The sequence below is a fragment of the Megalops cyprinoides genome, chromosome 6 (genome assembly GCF_013368585.1).
Source record: "Megalops cyprinoides isolate fMegCyp1 chromosome 6, fMegCyp1.pri, whole genome shotgun sequence".
Classification (NCBI taxonomy): domain Eukaryota; kingdom Metazoa; phylum Chordata; class Actinopteri; order Elopiformes; family Megalopidae; genus Megalops; species Megalops cyprinoides.
The window spans coordinates 14,343,459-14,368,354 of NC_050588.1; the positions used below are offsets into that span (position 1 = coordinate 14,343,459).

The 24,896-nt window shown below is 49.9% G+C and overlaps 1 protein-coding gene across 1 annotated transcript in view; it reads left to right on the plus strand.

Moving 5' to 3' along the window:
• Nucleotides 1-24,616, plus strand: part of foxp4 (forkhead box P4) — a 122,412-nt gene extending 97,796 nt beyond the window's left edge. Inside the window, exons 7-18 of the mRNA XM_036530926.1 lie at nt 50-254; nt 754-852; nt 2,563-2,667; nt 7,343-7,430; nt 11,310-11,393; nt 13,644-13,845; nt 14,269-14,345; nt 14,697-14,798; nt 19,371-19,492; nt 20,150-20,216; nt 23,724-23,896; nt 24,222-24,616. Of these exons, the coding sequence (XP_036386819.1) occupies nt 50-254; nt 754-852; nt 2,563-2,667; nt 7,343-7,430; nt 11,310-11,393; nt 13,644-13,845; nt 14,269-14,345; nt 14,697-14,798; nt 19,371-19,492; nt 20,150-20,216; nt 23,724-23,896; nt 24,222-24,369 (1,472 nt within the window). The 3' untranslated portion in view covers nt 24,370-24,616. The remainder of the gene's footprint in view (nt 1-49; nt 255-753; nt 853-2,562; nt 2,668-7,342; nt 7,431-11,309; nt 11,394-13,643; nt 13,846-14,268; nt 14,346-14,696; nt 14,799-19,370; nt 19,493-20,149; nt 20,217-23,723; nt 23,897-24,221) is intronic.
• The last annotated feature ends 280 nt before the right edge of the window (nt 24,617-24,896 follow it).

Genomic DNA, 24,896 nt, shown 5'->3' on the forward strand with positions numbered 1-24,896 from the left:
TGTGACCTGAATAAGCCAATCACAGCATGTGTGCTTGTGTGTGCTGCAGCCATGTGTCCGGCCGACCTGCAGCAGCTGTGGAAGGATGTGGCCGGCGTGCAGAGCCCTGACGAGGCCATGAAACACGAAGGCCTGGACCTGAGCACCAACAGCTCCAACTCTACCTCATACTCGGCCTCCAAGGTCTCACCTCAGATATCCCATCACTCTCTGCCAAACGGACAGAACTCTGTTCACACTCCAAAGAGAGACAGGTGAGTGAAGGAGAGGCCTTAGCCACGCTTGCTTGTGTCATTCCTTTGTCTGTGCAGTAGGGTTTAATAAACAGATACTTTGTACTATACACGTATTTCATCTTTGCAGAAAGAAAAGTGAAGTTATTTAGTAATAATAACTTACTGCATGCCCCTTTATCCGGGGAACAGTTTGTTTATTCTACTTCTTAAACTCATTTGATTTACCCATCTTGACTGAATTTGTGACGTCCAGTGTTTGTATCTGTTGAGTAGAGCACGTGTCTGTCACAGCTGTTGTATCGTATCGGCATTTTCAGCATGCGTATGCTTGGAGTGCGTAAAGCTGAACTGTGACAGGAGTGAGACAGGGGTTACTGTTGGTGTGTGTGTGTGTGTGTGTGTGTGTCTGTGAGGAAGCGGGTGTGGCGCAGTGTACGGAGTGGGGGGGGGGTGTCTTCAGGGTGTCGGCAGAGTGTGTGGCCCACCGTCCTCATGGGGTCCTCTCTTCATTTTCAAGAGCAAGACTCTTTGAATGGATCTCGTCCTTCTCCAAGGCTGAGCCCGCCGAAGAGCACCTCACGCCTTACTCGAAAGGCGCTTACCTGCAAAACACCCAGTGAGTAGACTCGCTTTGTCATGCTAAATGGGCCCGGCTGAGTGAACGAGTGGTTACCGTACCTCCCCGCGGAAGTGCCTTGTAGATTTGCGCTTTGTGAGCTCACCTGTGATCACACGTAGACCCTCCCCCCCCAACTCAGAGAACCATGGAAACAGAGAGCCAAGCAGGATGTAGGGGCAGGGTTAATGCATGCCGCATGTGGAAGACGTGGCTGCCAGTAGTCTGTAATGTCTAGAGCCTAGAGGAGCTTCTGAATCGCGCTGGCCTGTCGTCTTCGGGAGACAGGGGAGATTGAGAGCGAGCGTGTCTGACATCGGACGAGGCTGTGATGTGGTTTTGGGAAGAACTCCCTCCATCCGACGCTCCATAGCGCTCCGCCCACGAGCAGCAGAGAGCCCAGCAGACCCGGCTTGGCGAGCCCTCCCGATGCGTCGGCCGGTGGCGGCCTGCCAGGGACCCATTATGAAACGGCGCTGGACCGCCAGCCGCTGGAACCGGAGGCGGCCTTGATCAGAACCAGGACGTGGGATCCGCGCAAGCAGTGGCAAGAGTCGCGATGGCGTAATCCTGTACCCGCTGCTCGAAGCTAATATCGAGGGACAGCAAATGCCAACAAACAACGACCACATCAAGTCCAGAAGCTCTGCATCTGTTTGTCCTGGTGGGATGAAGTCAGATCGGTTCTGTTTGTGTGACAGTGTATTATGAAGTCATGGGTATTAGCTGTTGAGGCCTGCACTTAAGTTAGGCCTATAGAGCATTATACCTCACTTGGCACTGAAAGGAAAGAAGGAAAGGGCTAGTTCTTGTTTCTTCTTGTCTAGGTTGAGAAACGACATAGGGAGAGAGACACAATTTTAAATACAGTAGTCTTCTGACATGCTAACTTGCAAACGTTTCTCTCACCTCCTCAAATACAGCTAGACCGAAGCCGTTCTTCTGTGAGAAGAAGTATTCTGTTCACAGACACTTGACTGCTCCTCTCCTCTCCTCTGTGTGAATTACAGTGGCATGAAGACTCACATTTCTGCTTCAGAATTGTCCAAAATAATTTTTTAATGGTGACTTGTAGCTTATTTTTTTTCACATGCACGTACTCATAGCCATTTAATCTGCTGCTGCGTCTGCAATGAGGCATGGGAAAGTGTTTAAACGCGTATGTGTGTCTGTGTGCGTGTGTCTGTATTTTCTGCTGTTGGTAGAATATGTGTAGTACGTGTTTATCTTGTTATGTTTGTTCCAGAGCACCCTTTCTGCTGTGGTGCGGTAGCTGTGCCCATCGTGGGTAATAGGCTAGATTCAGTCTCTGTGCTAGCAGCACTGAGGCTATCACTTTGACTCACCACATGTATCAAGGTCTAGTGTAAGTAGCCGTAAGAAATCACTGGTCCACTCAGCAGTCACAGCTGAAAAACGGACATACTCTGTGGGCCTGTTTGCTGTTACCTGAGGTCTACGTTAGCTCTGTGTTAGCCAGGCACAGATTTGTTCAGCTTCTCTTGCTGAGTGGACCAGCCTGGTCAGAGGTAGACAGTGAGGAGGAAAAAAAAACTGTAGGCTTGGCCTGGCTTTCTGCCCGAGCCCAGTGTGAGGCACTGGGTGAGAAAGCCCCAGGGTGTTCTCATAGGGTCTACCATACTAGGGAGAGGCCTGGTGTGAGAGTGTCTGGTGCTCAGTGCTCTGTCTCTGTCTCTTCCCCCCCCACAGCTCTTCTCACGAGGAGCACACGGGCTCGCACCCCCTCTACGGTCACGGTGAATGCAAGTGGCCCGGCTGTGAGGCTCTCTGCGAGGACATGGGCCAGTTCATCAAGTGAGTACCACAACATTGTCCTGCTCTCCTACAGCACAGTTATACACAGCACAAAACCTGAAAAAAACTATGTGACAGTGGTACAGTGTGAAGCTGCCTGTTCATCTGGTTTTACTATAATCAACAGCTCACTCAGAAGCTAGCATCTTTCTTCCTTCCTCCAGGCCACATTGCCTGTATTCGTGCTCCCCTGTAAGTGGTACCATCCAACGCCCCCCCCCCCGGACACACCTGTACTTGGTACCTGCTGCTCTCACGGACACCTGCAGGTGCCTGCCTGTCATTCTGCCAGCCTGTCAGTGACTGATTAGCACTCTGCTCCCACATTCCCCCGCTCCTCTCCCATCTCACTGCGCACCAGCAAAGGGTCAAGCAAATTGTTTTCACGCTTCGTTAGTAGTTTACTTAATTAGCTCATTTACAATTAGATCTCTTTGTTTCTCGGATGCTAGCAAAGACATCAAAAAGAGTGACCCCCCCCCCCAGTCCTCTCTTCTCTCTTCTCTTTTTTCATTCTTTTTTTTTTGTCTGTTTGCCAGTTTGGAGTCTTTGGGGATCGGGGGGAAATGGAGCTTGCTGGTAGCGATAAAGGGAGGAAAGATCATAGCGCAGCGGAGATGTAAACACACCATTGTCTTTTTGTGTTAAAATAATTAGACTTCAGAATGGAAAAGGCTGACGTGGTGGGCTGTCACATGTGTGTGACTCACGGATCCTGGCCCCAGAGGCCACGGCGCTCTGAATCGCAGGGAGGGCAGTCCGACTCAAAGCTTTTATTCCGGTATTTATTTTCCTTTTCGCTTCTTTACACCCCACGCACCACCCCCCCCCCCCCCCCCCGGCGCCCGCTTTTCCCCACAGCCTGCCTGTTTTGATATCCACAAGATTTCCAGCGCTGTCATTTACAGTAAACTGGAGTTGCCACTTGCCCGTTAATGAAGCCCCTCTCTAGCTGCCCAAATCCCTTTAAGGGAAAAAAACATTGTCTAATTATCCCATGACACTCGGTGAATCCTTAGTTCAACGGGAGCGGCCGGTTTCTCTGGGATGCGAACGGGGTGTTATATCAATATATAATAGAGTATGTAAATTTCATATGTGTTCAAACGTGTATTGAATGCGTGCGCCGAGAGAGACGGAGAGGGGAAGAGGAGGCGTCGAAGGCAGATGGAGGAGCACAGATCAAAGACGTGGAAGTCAGGGAAAGTTATAAGAGTAAAGCTGCTGTTTTGTTTCGTGGCGTCTCATTTTGCGTAGCCTGGAGGCGGACGGAGGGGAAAAGCCATGATGGATGACACTGGCAGGCCGATGCTGCGCTCTCCCCCCCCCACCCCTCCCACCAGGGTGGCTTCATCATCACCAAGGGCCACTATCCCTTTCGGGGGGCGGGGGGGGGGGGGGGGGGGGGGGGGGGGGGCGGTGGCGGTGGCAGTGGCTGTGGCGCAGCCGTGGCCCACTTTGGTCGCAGGGGCGAGCGGGGAGGAGGTCTGGGATGAGTGTGTGAACGATCAAACTCTCGTTAGCTCTTAATCTCCCCCGTCCCCTCTCTCCTGCGCCCGCCGTCCTCTCTGCGCTTTAATGATCTTCAGTTTCTCTCTGGCATGCCGGAGCTACATGTGTTAGAATACTCAGCCCCTTTGTTCGTGGGCCTGTGGTTTCGGCTGTTGTAAACGCAGCGAGTCCCTGTCGGGGCCCGGAGTAAACAGTGCCTCATTGTCGGATCCCACGGAAAAAATGTTGCTACTGTTTATTACAAGCCATAAAGCTTCGTGGTTTGTAGTTCTGTTCAAAAAAAAAAAAGACGAAAAAAAAGAAAAAAGTATCGGGTGAGATCATTTTTTATCATGCACTTGTGGAGAAACGGCTATCTGTTCTTGGGTTTCCAGCCGGTTGACATCATTGTTATTGTTGAAACTTTTTTCTTCTCTTTTCATAATGCGTAACTGCATAGCTCCCCCCGGGCCGTGCGTGTTTAAAGGTGCAGTTTGCCCACTTTCAGCTGGGGCAGGGGACGGTGGTGCTGAGGTCTGCAGCGTGTGAGGACTGAGCAGGAGAACAGGGGGAAAAAAAAGACACTTTGCACTTTGAATCCCAGATTCCCTAATTGGCATGCTGTAAAAGCAACCCTTTATTTCCTGCTGATTTAGGAGTCATGGTCAGGGGGTGGGCACCCTGTGCTCTTACTCTGGGCACGTGGAGTGAGGCTCTTTGTGCCTGGCTGGCTGTAGGGGAAACAGGCGCTAGTTTGGGCAGGGGCTCATCATACGTTGCTCTTGGGCTCAAAGCCCCTGTCACAGAGCCTGGCGCCTCTACCCCCGATGGTCCTGGCACACTGGGAGGTCGGCTGGGACAGTTTGGTCACTGGCATTGCTGAGGGCCCTGAGTCAGTTTTAGTCATCCCCCCCAGCAGGTCGGTAAGCCGTCCACATCCACATTTGTGTAACTCAGCTAGACTATCATCAAAACCACCATGGGGTACACTTGCCTTCTCTTGGACCCTGCCCTATACCAAACATAAGGAGTAGAACTCAACAACATGACTGTGGCTGTTTGACTGGATTTAGACAGTAACGGATTCAATAATACTGACAGGAACAACCAAAGCGTACACAGATGAAAGCAGGCACAGGTGTGTGGGGTCTTGCTTGTTTTGGAATCTGAGGTCATTTTTTTAAGCTGAGGGAAGGTATAGAGAAAGGGAAGAAAAGAAAAGCTTATGAATCCAGTTGGACAGATCTCTTCCTGCTGTCGACCCGGTTAGGGGGTTACCGGGTGAGATCATCGCTGTGAAGTCACCCGAACTGCAGATGAGGCTTGGGAGGTGGGGGGCGGGGGAGGAGGAACTGGGCTGTTTCCCAGGAAAACCGCACTGTTGCTTTCACAGCCAAAGGGGGTGGGGGCGGGAGGAGGGCAGCGGGGAGGGGGGGACCAGCAGCAAGGAGCAAATAACCCAGCCGACGCAGAGGAGCAGGAGGGGCGCGGTGGGAAAGATCAGGAGGTCCTCGGTCCTTCCTCGGAGGAGGAAACAACAGCTCCAACCCAACCTCGTTAAAACTCCCACAAGACCCCCAGCCTGTAAACGCTCCCCTCTCCCTCACCGACGTCTGTTTACCTTTTTTTTTTTGAGGGTCTGTACTCGCATCAAAAAAGAAAAACACAGACTGCATGAAATGAGGGTGAAGCACGGGTTGAGAGCTATTTGAGATTAATTCTCAGATGAAAACAAGTGAAGTCATGTGCAGGTGTTTTTCTGCTGGCCGTCCGAGACCGGCTTGCGCACTGTGATGACAAAAACAAAAGAGAAGGGTCACGTCTTTCTGTGAGGACATTTCACGTTATTTATCATATATATCTTATATACGTTGATTGTACTGAATCTGCAGCACTGTTTTTGTTTTTACAAAATTAACTGAAGTCCGGCCTTCACAAACATTGAGAAAGATGAATTGTTTAAAAAAAAAAAAAAGGAATTAGTTTAGTGCAAAGATTCTCATATATGTTTCCATAGGCCACATGTCCTATTTTTCTGAGGCATTTCTTTGCTATGGCTTTGTAGGGCGGTGTACGTGTGACCTATAGCCTCCTCTTTCATGTCCTAATAAAGTTTATGCAGATACTAAAAATTGCTGGTTTGGGTGGAAATGCACTATTGTGAATGTTTCCTTGACTAACCCATTGTGTAGCCCAGTGGAATTTAGACTCCTGGAAAATGCACTTTTCTAAATGGGAAAAATAAACAGTTATCTGCAGATAGAATTTGATGAGAAGATGTATTTATATGAAGTCATCTTTGGCTGAAGAGGGATTTATCCTTTGGCCTCAGAGCCCACGTTTGTAATTCTCATGCAGTAATGGCCTGAATGCCTAAGACAGCGCAGAGATTTGTATCAGTGATTTTCTTCTGAAAAATCTCAAAGTTCAGCCAAGGCAGCAGTCATAATTTAACAGAAACGTTTTAGCAAAGTAAGTGTGTGTGTGTGTGTGTGTCTGTGTGTGTGTGTGTGTGTGTGCGTGCGTGCGTGCGTGCGTGCGTGTGCGTGCGTGTGTGTGCGTGCACGTGTGCGTGTGCATGTGTGCATGCGTGCATGTGCAAGACCAGCCTAACCTGCTGTCTTTGAGATGTCTGCCCAACAGAAGCATAAAATTTCCATATTGGCTGAAATATTTTTTTTTTTTTTTTTTTACTTTATAGCTAAAAGCAGGTACACCCACAGCTGAAACTAAGGACAGAACAGGGGCTTTAAGACTCTTGGGCTATTAATAAATGATATGTTTGTTTAACTTTGTGATGACCATACAGCATTGTCTAAAGTTTTCCAGATAAGTTCTTAACTAATGTGAACATTAGCCTAGCTGAAGGGTCTTAAAGGCTGATTTTTAAATGCTTAGTATATCCAACCATTCATTATCCCTGGGTTTCTGTCTCTGATGGAACTACCACAGGTGCTTTCTAAGGGAGGGGTTTAGGAGAGGGCCGAGTGCTACAACATTTCAAATGAAAGGGATGAAGACTTTCAGTGATATGACCCAATCACAGCCAGCAGCTCACCGCCCTGGTGTCTCCACAGCTCGGAGTGCTGTGCTGGAGGCGCAGTGCTGCGCTGACCTCTGGTGACCTATCCCGTCCCGGTGTGTCTCGTGCGCACACTCAGCGTCGTCTCCCTTCTCTCCACAGGCACCTGAACAGTGAGCACGCCCTGGACGACCGCAGCACGGCCCAGTGCAGGGTCCAGATGCAGGTGGTGCAGCAGCTGGAGATCCAGGTAGCCCCCCTCCTCATCCCGGCACACAAGCACGCACTCATACACGCGCACACAACACATGCGGGCACGCGAGCACATGCATACAAACACATATGCATGCACCCGTACACTCTCACATACACAGTCACTCACACACACGCACACGCATGCCACAGACCTGACTTGGCACAGCAGCACGCACTGGCACCCACTGAAGGAACCAAGAAAGAGCTCTTTGATACAGCAGCGCTCAGTGAAACACCACCCTCTCACTGTAGTGCACAAAATCTCATGCAGGAAAAAAAGGGGGGAAATTCCTGCGTGGGAGGGCTGGCTGATTTTCCCTGTTTCGCACCCTCTTCAGAACGACAGAGAGCAGGATGTGGATGAAAAGAGGAGAGCAGGGTGTGGTGAGGCTTCACTGTGAGCTGTCTCACAGCTCCGTGAGACAGGGTGCGAGCGCACTGCTCACAGGGACACACTAAGCTAATAACTGCGGCCTCGTTACTCACGTGGCCGGCGCTCCATCCACCAGTGCTGATGCAGAGCTGGCCTCTGTCAGGCAGTCTGTCTGTCTGTGCTCCTCTGTGTGTATGGCCATGCTCAGGTCTGTGTGTTTAAGTGAGAGTACATCCTCTTTGAGTCTGTCTTTCGGTGTGCACACTTGAGTGCATGTTTGTAGGTGGAGGGCTGGGGTTATCCCTTGGTATTTCTGCCTTGAGTACCAAACAAAGCCTCTTCAGAAGGAGTTGCTCATAATTCCTGTCATCACACGCACACACACACACACACACACACACACACACACACACACACACACACGCACATGCACGCGCACACACACACACACACGCAATGAGGACCGCCTTTCGATTCCACACTCGTAATTTGTCATAGCCAAGTCGGAGAGTTTATAGAAATTACTGGAGCTTGTAATATAAAAGGGCCCTGGAAAAGCTGCCATCGTCGGACCCCAATTATAAAGTTTCCCGTCCCCCTCCCCCGCTGAGGGCGCGCGGGAAGGGCATGTCGCCGCGGCGGACGGCGTGTCATCTCTAATGAGAGCCCAGACGGGGGGACGTGCGGGCGTCTTGGGCCTGTCGCCGCTCTCTGCACCCCACCCCGCGGATGGCGCTTAACCCCTTCACCTCCACAACTAGGCTAGCCTCGCAATCTCCCCACTCCCTGCGGGCCTCCCCCCCCCCCCCCCCCCCCCAGGTTTGAGAGCAGGGCCATGAGGGCTAACACTCCCATCAGCCTCACAAATAAAAAGACACCTAGGATAACTGTATGAGAACATAAAACCCAGGGAAGGCCTTTGGTTGGATGTGCCACATGCTCAATTAATGGTCTATTAGAGTTTTGTTTGTAGATTGAGTTGAACTAATTGCTTACCCTGGGAGTTTTATTTTCAACTACTTACTGACCTTTTCCAGGGAACTTGAAATAAACTCCCCTGCATTTAGATAATTGTGTAAATTGTGAAAGAAATGCCCTAGCTGCCATTTAAGGGGACTGCCTTGCTTGTGCCCAAGTCATTGTAAAACGTCTTCCTGTATTCTATTCAAACGTGAGGGACCGATCATTAACATCAGTGCAGCCTTCAGAGCCAAACATTCAAAATTCCAAATTTCAGACATGGCGCAATGCAATAAGGCATGTCCTAATAACAGTTTGAATTTTAAATGTTGATAAAACTAACTAGGACCTGTAATGGATTTTTGATAAAGGATATTTTAAATTCCAAAAGGGACTAAATTACCGACAGCCCTCTTTAACACTCGGCAGAAGGCAGAATTGGTGCTAAAGTGAGGGTGGCATCACGATGAGGGCATGTTAACAGTGGAAACTGCATTGTAATGGTAGCCATTTGTTCGGTGAATAGCTGCTGGTAATTGTGGGTGGCGGTACACCGAGGGACGCGCTGTGGAGTGTAACTGCCGGTCTGTGTTCACGCACACTGGCACCGCGATGCAGAGGGGAGCTGGGAAGATCTGAAGATGAGGCTCCCTCAGGAGCTGCAGAAAACACCCTCCTACCCCCACCCCCCAGTCACACACCAAACGTGAAGGACAAGTGTCGCTTCTCTGCATTTGGGTTCGTTCCAGTTTTGAGACCCCCCCCCCCCCCCCGCCCCCCGCCCCCCTCCTGAGCCCTTCGCAGCAGACGCATTCTTCTTCCCCTCCACCGAGTCTGTGAAGCAGACCTGCTAATTGGCTCCTCCGCTGTCCTCCTCTCCACCGGCTTCAAAAATAAAAGAATCAAAATCAGAAAAAAAAAAAATAAGCAAACAGGCAGACCTGCCCACGACTGGCCGAGAGAAGAAGCGCTGGCCATTTCGCAGTAAACAGCGTTTAGCGAGGCGTCCAGAGCCCGCAAACGCAACGCAAAGTGACAGAGAGGCAGCTGATGTCACAACAGATCACGGTGCTAAACATCGCCCCCACCCCCCCCCCACCCACTTTCTGTCACGCCACCCCAGTGCAGGTCATCGGATCCATTCATAAACACCAACAACCCCCCCTCCCGCACACACATACACATCCACCCGCTGGCCTCATCCACAGCAGCCATCAGAGCATGAGCAAGGAAAGCAAGGTCTACATTTTCCTCAGAATCAGTCATTTCCTCAGGGGCCACCAAGGGTTCCTTTCTGGTAGATGTATACTTAGGAGGGGTGATTGGCTGGACGTACAGATCATTTAAGACTCTACTTTGTAAAGCTCATTGACTTGCATGCATATTTATTTCTTCCAACTTCATATTTTCCCTGGGATTTGTTTGCTTTTTTAATGCATTTATCATGTGAGCGGAAAAATCTTACCCTATAGAAGCTTCAAAACAGTTTATTCGAGTCTTAGCTGAGGTGGAAAGTACCGCACCATCCCTCCTCTGGTTTGCGTCTGCTTTGCATTCGGTATATCAATCTTGAAGTCAAAGGAGTCCCACTTCCCTTTGAGCCGGAAGCCATGAATGCTATTTGAAATTGAGAAGACCGTTTGGGAAGCGTATTACATCTTTGAAATGACTAAGCTCACAGGATGTGAGAGGCGCCGTTCGTAGAGGTGTGTGTGCCGTAATAGAGAAGGTTGCAGGTATTAGCACCTGGGTTGCAGCCCATAGAGTTGGTTCGCCTCTCCTCTGTGTGGTGTTTAATTGGTGCCATATGGAGAAGCTCTCTGCCCTCTGTCCTCAGCCCACTCCCCTCCCATGGAGGCTTAGGTCTTCCTCTTGCCTCAGGTTTGGGGTTGCCTAATATTAAAACTATAGAAGTACACAAGAAAATAAGCCACCAGCATTGCTGCCACACCCACACAGTGTATTCAAGCATGCCCGGGGCCGGGGATTTTGGTGCTGTGGGCTGGGCTCTCTCAGTTGAGAGCATGCACTGTGTGAGTGGAAAGGTGTTTGGTTTATGTCCTGGTGAAGATCTGTCGGGGCTCTCAGGTTCCACATAGTCCCACGCAGGCCAGAGACTGAGCGCTGCTGTAGCTTTCTGGAAAGTGAAATTCTGGAACAGCGGGCTGTAGGCAGACTTTGTGTGAAGGATGTGGCTTCAGCTACAGAAGGGGCAGAGCTGTGAGAGGCAGCACAAATATCCCCCAGAGCTGGGTCCATTGCATGCTGTTTCTGAATGACTACTGAGGCACGTTGGATGTGTGTCTTTGAACATGTGTGCACACACGCATACACAGAAACACAAGTTGCAGGAGCAAATTTCTTTCATGTGAAACTTGTTGAGAAAACTTAAAAGTGTTTCGACCTTGCATTGGGAGGCATCATTAAAAACCATGGCACACAGTAACTATGAAGTCTGCCTTTGAACTGTGTTGTTTTCCATTTGTCACTTCTGCTGTGTGTGACATCACTGACCCCTGGTGTGTGGCTCTCTCCTCACAGCTGGCCAAGGAGAGCGAGCGCCTGCAGGCCATGATGACCCACCTGCACATGCGTCCATCTGAGCCAAAGCCTTTCAACCAACCTGTAAGAACCGCAGTGTGCGTGTGTGTGTACATGTCTAACTGTGTGTGTGCGTGTGTGTCTGTGTATCTGTGTGTGTGTCTGTGTATCTGTGTGTGTGTCTGTGTCCATGAATATCCTCAGAAAGCAGGCCCTGATCTGTATGTGTTCAGTTGGCCTCTGCGTGTCTGCTTTTGTGTCTGTGCATACACATGTAGTGTGTCACTAGAAGCCTGAGTGTCTGACAGGAGCTTTTGCTGTGCGTTTGCAGTCAGCTGGCTTACAAGGGGCATTGTTTCTGTGTGTGTGTGTGTGTGTGTGTGTGTGTGCACGCGCGTGCGGAGTGTGGACCGGTGGCTGTGTGTGGGCACTGAGCCGCCAGGCACCCCCCCAGTCAGGCATGTGTGGTGATATGAGAAGCCCAGAGTGCGCCCTCTGTTGACAAATGGAGGTTATGGACTCAAAGCTCCTAAACTCTCTCGATCTGAGTGCATGTTAGATCTCCACTGGGGTCACTTGTGTCCCAATGCTATGTCATAAATCAAAGTGGGACTTAAACCCTAACTAATGAAGGATTCCTGATTCATTAAGAGCTCAGAATAATCAAGTAATCAATAATCTGGTGTTTTTTGAAATGCTGCTGAAAGATCTTCCTTCATTTTGCTTGTAACAGCTCATAATGCATACTGTCTAGCATGGACAGCCACTGTAAGGGTTTGCCCAGTTTTAGGGAATGTTGCATACTGAAAGAAGTCATTGCAGAAATTAAAATGAAGAGAGCAAGATGTTGGGAAGGTGGGGGGTGAGGGGTGTCACCATCTCTAACAGTACCTTTTCAGATATTACAAAGCAATCCCCCGTTCATGAATGGAAATACATTTATAACAGCCGGCGCGGCGCAATTATTAGGTATCTAATGAATATTTCATGGGAAGATTGATGAGGAGTCTTATTAAAATATGAAGATGTTGAAATTAATTGTCAATTAGAAGTGGAGTGTCTTAATTCGAGGGGATATAAATTGTGGTGGCGGAGTGGCAGGGGAAGGGAAAAGTGGGCCGACTTGTGTTTCGGAGACAAATTTAGTGGACGAGCTGCCATTAGCACCTAATGGGAAATCAGGAGGCGCCTGTGGCATTGCAGGAAGAGGCTTGGAGCGGTGGGCGATAGGGATCGGGGGGGGGGGGTTAGGGGGCGGGGCGGAGCCAGCGAAACAACAAAGATTGCCCTCAATTAAGACGGTCTCCGAGTCGGCACCAAAACTGGCACCGCTCCAGTGTTAATTAAGTACCTGTTAAACAATTTTGCCCTCTAATTACTCAAGATGGGCCAGGTTGCCTCCTCTGGTGGGGGAAGGGGGCTGGCTGAGTTAATTCGTCGTATTAGTTTTGCGGTACCCCCGCCCCCGCCCTCCGCACGCACTCGTGATGGCTTTAATTAGAAGAAAACAAGCAGCCCTGAAAGGAGACTCCCAGTGTGGCTGGGGGAACTGGTTCCCAGCGCTCTCCACCCATCTACCTAATTGTGTGGAGCTGGTTCATGAAGGCGGCGGGTGGCGGCAGGCGGCGGGCTGGGCCGGCTCCTTTGCTAGTTTGGTGCTGTTTGTTTTCATCTGTTTAATTACCCTGTGGGGTTACAGAGAAATCACCTACAACTGGCTGAAAAAACCTGTGTTTGCATCTGTGTGTGTGTGTGTTTGTGTGTGTGTTTGTTTCAGGAATTAATGAAACATAAAGGGGTTTTATGCAAATTGCTGCTGAAGGAATTGTCTTGTAATGATGCGAAATCATCTTGGCACAGATTGCTTGAGACTTGCAGTTCACCATGCACCCAGAGCTGCGTTGATCTCAGAATAAAATGCATTGTACTGGCAAGACCGTTTCCATCACTGCGGAGGGGGTGTTATCTAGCGCTCAAGGAAGTGGACCTGCCCACATGAGGTTGCGGGTTCAGATCCCGGGCGCTGCTGTTGCAATGGGAATGGGAATTCAGTTGTAGGAGCATCGAGATATGAAGCAGGATTGGTGTGATAGGCATGCATGTTAAAAAGAACACGCATAGCCTTAATTTAGGCATGCTTTCAGGGGATAGTACAGGAAAAGCAGTGGCTTCACATTAGCATTAGATTACAGTGGCGTTTAAAATATTGTCTGTGTTAAGTGCGCAGCCGTTGGGTGACAGGGCGGTTTTCACGGCTCACTGTGGGGCAGGCTCTGGGGGTGGCGCATCTCGTGGCGCCGTGACTGACCGTCCTCCGATCCGTCCTATCCCCAGCTGAACCTGGCCTCCAGCGCCTCCCTGCTGAAGCGGGAGAGCGAGGCGTACCCGGAAGGTTTACCTCACCCCCCGACCTCGGCCGCAGCCCCCATCACCCCGCTACGCCAGGGCCCCTCCGTCATAAGCTCCTCCAGCCTGCACGGGGTGGGGCCCATCCGCCGACGCAACTCTGACAAGTTCTGCACCCCCATCGCCTCAGGTGGGACTCCATTCACAGAATGTCGTCTGCTCAGGCATCCCGACCCGAAGTGATGGCTTGTTAAAGGGTTCTATAGCCATTTTTAGAGGAATTTACATTAGTTTACCTCACAGATCCCAGTTTTACAAGTATATGTAACTGTCAAATGACCTTTAACATATCTGGAAAATGAACCCCAAGACTTCATACCCAGAAGTAAATGGCCAACATAACACTTTTTTTGAGTTGAATCTTCTCCACTACCCTGTCAGAGACTGACACACACACACACACACACACACACACACACACACACACACACACACACACACACACACACACACGTAAACACAGTGAAGGAATGTAGAATGCATCCTCTTTGGCGACAATCCAGTACTTAAAGAAGTGTAAATGAGTGCTGTGTTTGTGCATTTCTCTCCACAGAGCTGGCACAGAACTGCGAGTTCTACAAAAACGCTGATGTCCGACCTCCCTTCACCTACGCCTCGCTCATACGACATGTAAGAGAGACACCCCTCTTTAATCCCCCGTGCAGTGCGTTTTGAGAGTGTTCTCTCGCGCTGAGTACTCAGCTCTCTGTAACCGTGTGGCGAAGAAAGCCAGCGACAGCTGCGTGTTGCCAAACGGGTTTCCCCGAAAACAGATGCGTGATTTGTTGCATGTTGTAAAAGTGTTTGATACGAATGTGTCGCCCACATGCGCGTTGGTGTGTGCCGTCAGCGGTGTCAAGTTCTTTCGCCTTTGTGTTTAAACAGCCATTTGGAAGCGCTCCAGTCTCATTTGGAAGCTATGAGAGAACCTCACTCACCAAGCCCCCCACTTCCCCCACCCCTCCCACTTCTTTCCCACAGGCCATTTTGGAAGCCCCTGACAGACAGTTGACTCTCAACGAGATCTACAACTGGTTTACGCGCATGTTCGCCTACTTTAGGAGAAACACAGCAACATGGAAGGTGAGTGCCACTGGGCCGTAACCCGGGTAACCTTGCACCCCGCAGGGAGGCTGATGTCACACAAACAGGCCGGCTGCAGCTGTCAGTTTAGCGCTGCGGTTTGTGTCTGGGAGCTGTTACGCTCAGACCAGCTTGGACCTGTAACACAGGCCTATCGATGAGCGTCGGCGTGCAAAGCAGCCAGAGAGAGAACCTTAATTGGTGTTTAACAAAAGCATAAATGCCAAACAGAATGAGCGATTGAGCCGTTGTTTGCCCTGGGTCGGGCGTGCGAGAAACAACATTAAATCCTCGCGCCGCGTCGCATGCAGGCGGTGTTTATGATGCCGTGGTGAGCAGGAAGAGGGAAGTTAATGGAGATGGAGGTGACTCCCCAGCTCCGCAACCCAGCGACGGAGACCGGCGGGCCCAGTGGCAGGCCCTTTTCTGTCCCGTTTTAAGGCCGAGGCGCGTACCATCCTCTGCCAAGCAGTCACTGTAACCTCCGCTGGTGCTAATTGCCTTGAAAATCATGCTTGTTCACAGTTGTTGTGCTCAGGACTAAGGACTCCAGCAGCACACTTACAGCTAAATTGCAGCCTGTTAATGTCTCTGATCAATACTCACATTCCTTGGGTAAATGAGCTGATGTAATGACAGGCAGGAAAAGCCGTAGTGGCCTGGTGTTCAGGAAGATGGCGATGAGGTGTAATACTGATTGTCAAAATTATTGATGGGGGTAAGGCAGGGATCGGGAGTCCAGCTTGTCCCACGTACAGATTTTTTTTTGGGAGAACTTGACGTCACGCCTCAAAACTGACCTCCAGGGCTCATCTGCAGTGGGCATGCCTGAACCACACTGAGCTGAGTCAGTCTGTACCCCTTGTGTGGCTCATGCATGGTGCATGCAAACACTTCCACACGCCTACACATGCACACACTCCCACACCCCTGCAAATGCACACAGTCCTACACCCCCACACACTCGGGGGAACGCGCAGCGCTCCCATGCACCGGGACAGGGGTTTAGAACAGACGCCGGCTGCTGCCGGTTTGCGGGCTCTCTCTCCCCTCCTGCTGGCTCTTCCTGGCTGTTCTGCCTGGCTGCAGGCGGGTAGCGGGGAGGTTGAGCGTAATGAAGCGCCTCCTTATCTCCCTGTTTAATTTGCGGCCGCTGATTTGGTGCGCGCCCCGCGGCTCCGGGAGGCGGCTTTATCTGTGCGCCGCATCGCCCGCCCATTGCTAGGGGGGCACGTGTCCCCGCCGACCAGAGATGCCCTGCTCAGCTAGGAGCGCCCAGGGGAGGGGGCTCTGAGGGGGCGGGTGGCGGGCGGCCACCTGCTTTTACAGATCCTCTTTCCCCAAATCCCCCCCCCCCCCCCCCCCCCCCACCCCCATTGTTTTCTATTCAGTACTCCCTCTGGCTTTGTTGTCTAGTTGAGTGCAGTCTAAAGCACTGCACACATAGATTTGCACTGCATATATCAGTAGGTTACGCTAACAACTAGCTTAGCAATCGAAATTGATACCAGCATAATGTAGGTGTTTGGGGGAGAGATTACATATACAGTATATGTGTGAGAGATTATATATACAGGCTGCCTATGTTACACCACTGACCCGTTTCATTTCACCCGCTCTCAGATGATCACAGCAATCCATGCAGTGTTACAGAGGATGTTTTTAACTGCTCCGCGACCTCCACTCCACAATTTCATGTTTTCTACAACCACAAACATGCACAGCTAACCCAAATTAGCGCCATGTGTGTGTACCAGCATGCGCTCGCACCGTGCACCAGGGCTGACAGTGTGTGCAGTGGGGGCAGCACTGCCACTGCACACCCGGGCTTATCGCTGGCGTCTGCCTCTTAACCTTTAACCCCCCACCCCCGCCACGGTTGGTCCGGTCCGAAGCGCGCTGAGCTGGTCATTACAGCCTTTACCCCCGTCACTGTGCAGCGGTGTCAGGAAGCTGGTGAGGAAGGCATTGCGAGGAGATGCCTCTCCCCCCCCTCTCCCTCAAACGAGCGGAGACCCGTTATTATCGCCACTCCTTCCCTCGGTTTAGCCAAAGAGCGGCCCCCGCGTTCTGACAAGATGTCCGGCTCCGACTGTCACCGAGCCTCATTAGACATTCGCACTCCCCGGGCCCCGGACTTTTGCAGGTGCTGACCCACTTCCAGGGAAGATTCCCGCTAATTTGTGTGTCAGTTCCTCTGGAGAACAGGACGGGGAGGGGAGGGGGGGCCGTCAGGCAGAGCCGCGGTCTAATGGCCTTGAACCGCCGCCCGTTGCCGGGAGCCCTGGCGAGAACGGCGAGCGGGGTGGTGGGGGTGGGTTGAGGGGGGTGAGCTGCCAGGAATATCTTTAACAACTCATTTCACTTTTATGAAATTTAACAATTAATGGATGCACCACTTCCTCCCCAACAGCACCCAGCCTTTTTCTCTCTCTCTCTCTCTCTCTCTCTCTCTCTCTCTCTCTCTCTCCCCTCTCTCCAGTCGTTTGGGCCTGTATTAAATATAGAAATGGAGATATATGTTCTGGAACAGCAGTAATGGCCATCTATATTTCATATACACACTGAGCTGCACACGGGGTTGCCATTGATCAGCCTGAGTGTGTCTTTTATGTTAGATCATTGCAAGGGTAACCGGCTCTCGGTTTGAAGCGATTATGTCATTGTTCTGAGGTTAGGGAGATTTGTCAACAGGCATACCCTGGAGTGCCGTGTACTGGTATGTTTTGCAAACTGGCTTACAGAGTAGAATGACTCCAAAGATTTTACTTTGGAATCAGCAATCAGCTACCTAAGTCTGGCACTGCATCCTCCTACAATGGTGGAAACGCGTCAAGTAAGACCGACATGATTTTAATTTGCCTCTCTGTGCACCAGTGAATTGACAGTCATCAAAGGCAGTCCCTTTCCCTACATGCTTCGCTGTAATCATTGTAATCAGGTAATTATTTTTTTGAAATTGGTAGGGAAGATCTACTGTATGCAGTAATTGATTGGATTTACATTCATGCCAGCGTGAAAATTAACAAAAGGATAGGGGGAAAAAAAAAAACAAACACTGAAAACCCCAGTGCAGTTAGAAACAATACATTCAGATATCTACGTATTAGAAGTATGCATAGATCAAATTGTGTGCTTTTTTCCTCATGTAATGAAGGTTACTCAAGACAGAGTGCCAAAATTGACGTTGGTATAAAAAATGGGCGCCATCGTGACAGTCCTTTGTGTGGCATTGTCGCTCAAGTAGCCGAGGCACGTTTGATACCCGCGTCACGAGTTCAATCTTTCTAATATCCCTGCACCTCTTGAACGCGCTCCCCCCCCCCCTCGCCACCGCTGCCACCAGCCCCCCCAACCCCCCCACCGCCTCTTTCCTTTGGCGGTTGAGGCATTTTGTTTATGTCTGCAGTGTCTGACCCCCTTCAAATTGCTGCTAATGTTTTAACTGGGAGAATTAGTCTTTCATCACGAATGGGAATGCAAATAAATTTCGCGAGGTGGCAGTCTGAAATTGGGGTCATACTAATTTGCAAAACTAAGCATCATCGCTCCTGCGTGCGGAAATTTATTCAAAGAAGGGAGGCCTCCGCTGATTATGGCCCTTGTAATTACGGTTAGGAGTGATTCCGGCATCAGCATCTCTCCCTTATGGATTAAAAAAGCGTGTCAGAAAAAATACACAGGATTTAATTATACACGAATTAAAATTGGTAATGAAATTGGGCATGAACAAACTACAAATAGCAGATGAAAAGGAACGGGCCTCCCTTGGGGGTGTTATTCTAGATAGTGGCTGATTAGTGAAATTTAAAAGGGGGGGAGGGTTGCGCATCTTTTCTTATTTTAGCGTCAAAGATGGAACCTTTTTTTTTTTTTTTTCGTGCCGCAGTGGTGCTGTGGCACTCAGAGTCTCCTGGTTCCTCAGTGGGCAGAGATCTGAGTCTCCACCGTAACTGTGTGGTGGAAAATGCTACTGCTTCATCGGTTCATCGGTCAGCGCGTGTTTTTTCCTCTCTGTATTTCGATGCAGGCAGGGAGTCACACACATGCACATCTTAAGAGCACCATGTTACTGTGGTTCATAAAGCACCATACCCGGCCCGGTGCCAAGTGCCCTTCCTATACCCTCAATGCTGTGTTAAGGGTAGAAGGGTGTGCTGGGTTTTCTGTTGATTTGTTGAAGTTCTGTGTTCTCCTTTGGCCCTCATTTTTTCATAGTGACCAGGTCCTGTTCTCTTATCATGTGACACTAGCTCTGACATCACACAGGCTGCTCACGTACTGTGTTCTGGTCGATTGTTTTTTTTCCAACTATTTTAATGGGGACCTAATCAAATCCTGACCTACTGTAGTTGGTCGTGCCCTTTAAAGTTTCTTTCCTTTTCCCCAACACCAACCGAGCAAATCAGCATATGATCTTGAGGAACAATCGTAAGTGATGTGTGGTGGGAGTTTAACCTTCTGTCTCTCTCTCTCTCTTTCTCTCTCTCTCACACACACACTCTCTCTCTGTCTGTCTTCTTCTTCTCTTCATCCCTGTGTCGCTCTCTCATCCCTATCTGCCCCCTGCAGAATGCTGTACGCCATAACCTGAGTCTGCACAAGTGCTTTGTGCGAGTGGAGAACGTGAAGGGGGCCGTGTGGACTGTGGACGAAGTCGAATACCAAAAGAGGAGACCACCAAAGATGACCGGGTAGGTCCCCACGCTACCATCCACCTGGGCAGAAAGGCCGCTGTTACGCAGCACAGACCTGCAGTCCACCTGGCCTCTGCCTGATACAGCCTCTCTCAGCTGCGTGTATGTCTCTGAGGGGCCCCGGCTGTGTCTGCCAGGCCTCAGGCCAAAAAAAAGGCCAAACATACAAAAGCTTCTTTTTGAGAGGTGAAAGCCCCCAGCGTGTGCTGGGGCACTAACAATCACTACCACCGTGGACGAGTCACTCCATGACAATGAAGTTATTAGCCAGTCGCGGCGTTTCAAGTCCTTTTCGAGAGAGAGATGGAACAGAGCCTGCCCGTGTGCTGCTGCAGCCTGCGCGGCCTGTCTGCTGCACTTAATGTACAGCCAGTACAGATGCGCACAGGGAAAGGCGCTTGCTCGCATTTGTACAAACAGATGTTACACGCTGTCTCAAGTCCTGCCAAAGAGGACGGGGGAATCGCCGAGGTGACGGCCTGTTCGCCAGATTCCAGCCCTTCTGATCCGTTGTGGGGAATGAGAACGGGGAACGGGGGGGCCAACGGGGGGGGCAGTTGTCTCTGCCATTTGTCAGTCGCTGTGTTCTGGAATGGAATTCCTCCCAACATATGCACATAACACACGCCATCCTGTCTCCTTTATGTTCTCCAGAAGCCCCACTCTGGTGAAGAATATGATTTCTGGGCTGGGCTTCGGATCCCTCAACGCCAGCTACCAGGTGAGTGGCGCCGAGGTGCAGCGTGTGTCTGCAGGCGGGATCAAAGACACAAGGGCACTGATATCAATTTCCTGTTGTAATTAGCACATTCCCGAACGATCCCCCCCCTCCCCCGCCCACGTATTCAAATGCACCCTCGGGTGATTTATAGCATCAAGTATTTGTCAATTAAGGTCAGAGCATAAAATTAGCGCCTGTCCTAGAAAATCCATTTTAAAGCTACAGTGTCAAGCTCGTGTTTCTCTCTCTCTCTCTCTCTCTCTCTCTCTCTTTCCCACTCAAACCAACAGCATTTCTCGCTTTCTCTTTTAATTTTTTTTCTTTCTAATACCGTGACGCTCCCGCGGCTGGCGTTATTTCAGTCTTCAGACGCTGTCAGAACCCGGTTGAGGGTCGCTTAAAGCGACCGTGTTGCGAATCGCCCCTCTCCCCTGCCCGTCACCGCGTGGCCCCAGTCCTCCCCCCCAGCTGGCAGGGCGATTCTCGGCGTTTGACTTTCCACAAAGCCGCTGTCAGGAGTTGGGCCCATCCATCTCCCTCTCCGAGACAGACAGCAGCAAACAAAACGGCAGAGGAGCTGCAGCCACGCAGGCCCCAGGCCATGGCTTAATCAGAGCGCGCCATTGTTGCCGCCTTCTCTCCCCCTTTCAGTGCGACCAGCTGGGAGGTTACGCCTGTGTGCCAGGCCCCACTGTGTATCACTCTGACCCTGTGTGGCGTTACTATGTAAATTTGCCCCACAATTCAAAGCGGCCCTCATATCCAAGAAAAGGATACTTGTATGTGAAGAATTCAAAAAAAGAGAGAAAGAAAAAAACATGCCTCGCTTGTCAACAACGCCACCCCAAACCCCCCCGCCAAAAATACTTTTGCCCTTTTTATTTCATTATTTTGCTCTATGATTGAACTTTACATCCTGTCTTGAAAGTGGAGTGTCTGTTGCAGGGCACACAAAAGGCAGCTTTTTGCATTAACATTCCTTTTCAACTTTGCTGTGACGGAGGGGCATGGGGGGGGTGGGTGGTGGTGGGCATCCCGCATATATACACAAACGTATAAATAACCGCCCTCGACAGCTACAAGAGGGTTCTGTGTGAGGCCGCCTTGCCCTTTATTTTCCTATAACCTCTTTAAAATGCCATCATGAATAAAAAATCCAGGCCTTAAGCTACCTATTAATAAGGCATTATTCCAACTGAAGATCGGCCCAGTGCTGTCTGCACTGGATGAACAATCACGGTCACTGTCTCTACCAACCGCAGATGCACACTGGGAGACTAGAGGGAGGAAAAACGGTGACAGGAACAACAACCGCAGAGATAATAGAACAACTAATTACATATTGTGGGGAATTTTCAAGGCCCGGCCAGAAGATGAGAAAGCCTTACCCCGTAAGTGCTGCGAGGCTCCACGGATACTGATGATTAAAACAGTGCAATTTATTGAGAACAATATTCGTTCGCATTGTTCATTTGCTGTAACATAGCATTCATTTTTTTTTTATTTAATATGAGCTATTTAACGCCGTAGATTCAATTTTCAGCAGCCAGTGACTGACCATGATTTTTTTTTTTCCCACAACAAGGCCATCAAAAAACACATTGCAAAAGGCTGATTTTTTTAGAGGGCAGAGCATTCTTTTAAAATCTCAAACATCTTTGTTTTATTTTACAGCAAAACTTTTTTTTTTTTTTAAGATTTGCGACTTATTATTCGTGTGCCGCTCTGGTAATTGACCGGTAATGTCTGTGACACCGTTTTACAATTCTACCTCTGCCTTCAATACCATGAAAACGTGTAAAGTAATATAGTGCCCTTTTTTGCTTTTATTACAGTTTAAGTTGGCACGTGGACATCACATAAAATACTCAACTCTGGGTTTTTTTATTCGGAACTGGAGGGAAGCGAAACAAACCCAGCAGAACAATTTTGTCGCCATCTTCCCTCACCCATTTAATGTCAATAAGTGTATATATTTTTTTTAACCACCACATTGCTCTGATGTAAACCATTTTTACATTAGATAAACTGCATAGTATGTGGCTTTAAAAAAACACACAAGAAGACATACTGGGACAAAAAAGCATTATCATAAATCTATTTTTGATTATTTTTAGACATTTTAACTTAAACAGAACTTTGTGATTTGGGTGTGAATGGAACTTAGGGCTGTTCTCTGAAAACCACTAAGTCCTCTACCTGACAGTTAACATTTAAAATGTATAAATTGGAGCTTCAAATTAGTGGAATTAATTTTCTGGAAAAAGTCAACAAGTACTTGAAACTGAACTCGAAGGAAAGTGTTGAGTTGACTTGCCAGGCACACACCAAGTCAAACGCCCGGTACATCCAACTAAACTCTTTTCCTCTATCCCTGGGTTTTTTTCCCCTTTGTTCTCACAGAACCCCCCTAGGTGCCCTCTAACTTCTCCTGCACTTTAAAGCATTTATAAGGAAAATATGCCGGCGTTCCTCCAAAGTGCTTGAGTCACAAAAGGAGAACTGTAGAGAACAGGAGACACCTAGTGGAGGAGCAGCTCCACAGACAGAGCTCTCAGAAGCACACGTTGTAGTATATGCATCCACACAGAACGCAGACAGTAAATAGCATCGCCAGGCGACAGACTGTACCCCCATATGAACCCGGATGTGGCTGCCAGTCAGATTCACAGGGTGTGTGTTTTTTTTTCTGGAATGTGCGTGTTGAGACTCATTTAGTATAGTGAGCATCCTGCCGTTTGGGGTGGGGGGGGGGGGGGGGGGGGGGCTATATAAATGTAACTGTCAGCCACAGCTATTCTAAATGAAAATGGACCAGATCAAAGCATCAGGGCCCGGTCTTCCCAGCCCCCGCCCCTCCATGACCTGCTCTCTCCAGCTCATCCCATTGGCAAAGCGCCCTGAACTAGTTGCACAGCCACGCGCTTTATCGCTTTATCTCTGTGCACATGCCGTTTGAGCCCCCGAGGAGCGGGTCAGAGCGTGGTTGTACCTCAGGAGACCCAGAGTGGTGGTGTGCCTCAGTAGGAGAAAGCTCTGCACCCCAAATACTACCCTACACTCTCTCTTGCCCTCTGAAGAAGTGGCTTCACGTGCTGAGGGATGGGCTTAAATCTATCACCTGTCCAGCCAGTGCAGTGTGTTGGAGAGCTCAGACTTCTGTTGTCGTGATTACCCCGGAAATTACCTCACTTAATTCCATTTGTCCCCTCTAGTGTGGATTTATCATTCCAGGTGAAGCTCCTGTGTCCAGTGTGGGTTGTGCTTGGACTTTATAGTGCTCATTGTAAATATTCCATTTATTCCGCTTTAAATGTTCAGACAGACAGACACGCACACACATGCACACACACACCATGACACTGCCCTTGTCCTTCAGCAGCCTGCCTTCTGGAAGGGTGACAAACAGCCTGACAGCAGTCTTAAAGGAAAGATGGATAGATGGCACATACAGTGAGTGTGTACTAAAGTGTGTGTGTGTGTTTGTGCGTGTCTGTTTGTCCCCAGGCGGCCCTGGCTGAGAGCAGCCTGAACCTGCTAAACAGCCCCACCCTGGTGAACACCTCCCCCGGCGCTAGCCTCAACATGCTGCACGTGGGTCACGATGATGTCAGCAGCACCGTGGAGCAGGTCAACAGCAACGGCAGCTGCAGCCCCGGCCTCTCCCCCCAGCAGTACAGGTAAGAGGGTGGAACCGGCCTCCTCCCGCTGGACACACCCATATCATGCCCCATTGACCCTCACTGGCCATGCTTATGTCACACCCATCCTACACCTGCCGGTGGAACACACAGTACCCTTACACTTCACAGCTATTTTATGCTAAAACCACACCCTTATCCCCTCTCTCACCATAGCCACACCCTGTGCTTCTGTCTGTGTCCTAGATGATATGCTGGTAACATGAGGTTGATTTTCACTAATTCATTTTCATTAGCTGGTCTGCTTACTGCCTCCTTCAGCACTGATCTCTGACCTGTTCTTTTTCCACTCTCCCCCCTCCAGCCACCAGATCCATGTGAAGGAGGAACCTACTGAGATGGAGGAAGACAGCAGACCTGTGTCGCTCATGGCAACAGTCACCCAGAACCTCGCGTTGCCTGGTGACGAGCGGGAGATGGAGGAGGAGCTTCCGGCGGAGGAGCTGGAATAGAGAGGGCGGAGTTCGGCAGCGCGCCTCATCCCCATTGGTGTAAAGTAGAACGACCACAAAAAAAGAGAAATACAAGAGAAAAAAAAGAAACGACACAAAAAGCAAGAAAAACAAAGAAACAACAAAAAAAAACAGGGTTAGACCTCATCCGCTCACAAACGTCAGTCTGCCACTGCACGTACTTGGGGTGTGCACATCGAGCAAAAAAAAAACGCTCTTGGAACATTGATTTCGTTTGGCTTTTTTTTTTTTTCGTTTTTGAGTTTGGTCTCTACGTGTGTGTTTTTCCCAGTTCTGCCCCCCCTCCACCTTCTCCCACACGCAGAGTTTTGCCAGTGGTTCAGTGAGGTTGTTTCAATGTGGACGTAACGTTCCCCTGGTCAATCGAATATGTCACACACACACACACTCCCCTCCCTAGGATCAACAGAGACAGCGCAAACAGTGTGAAGCATGGCGTCTTTAGTGGCAGAGCACCTGCAGGAATGTGTTTTTATCTGTCTGTCAAGTTCAATATACATACAGGT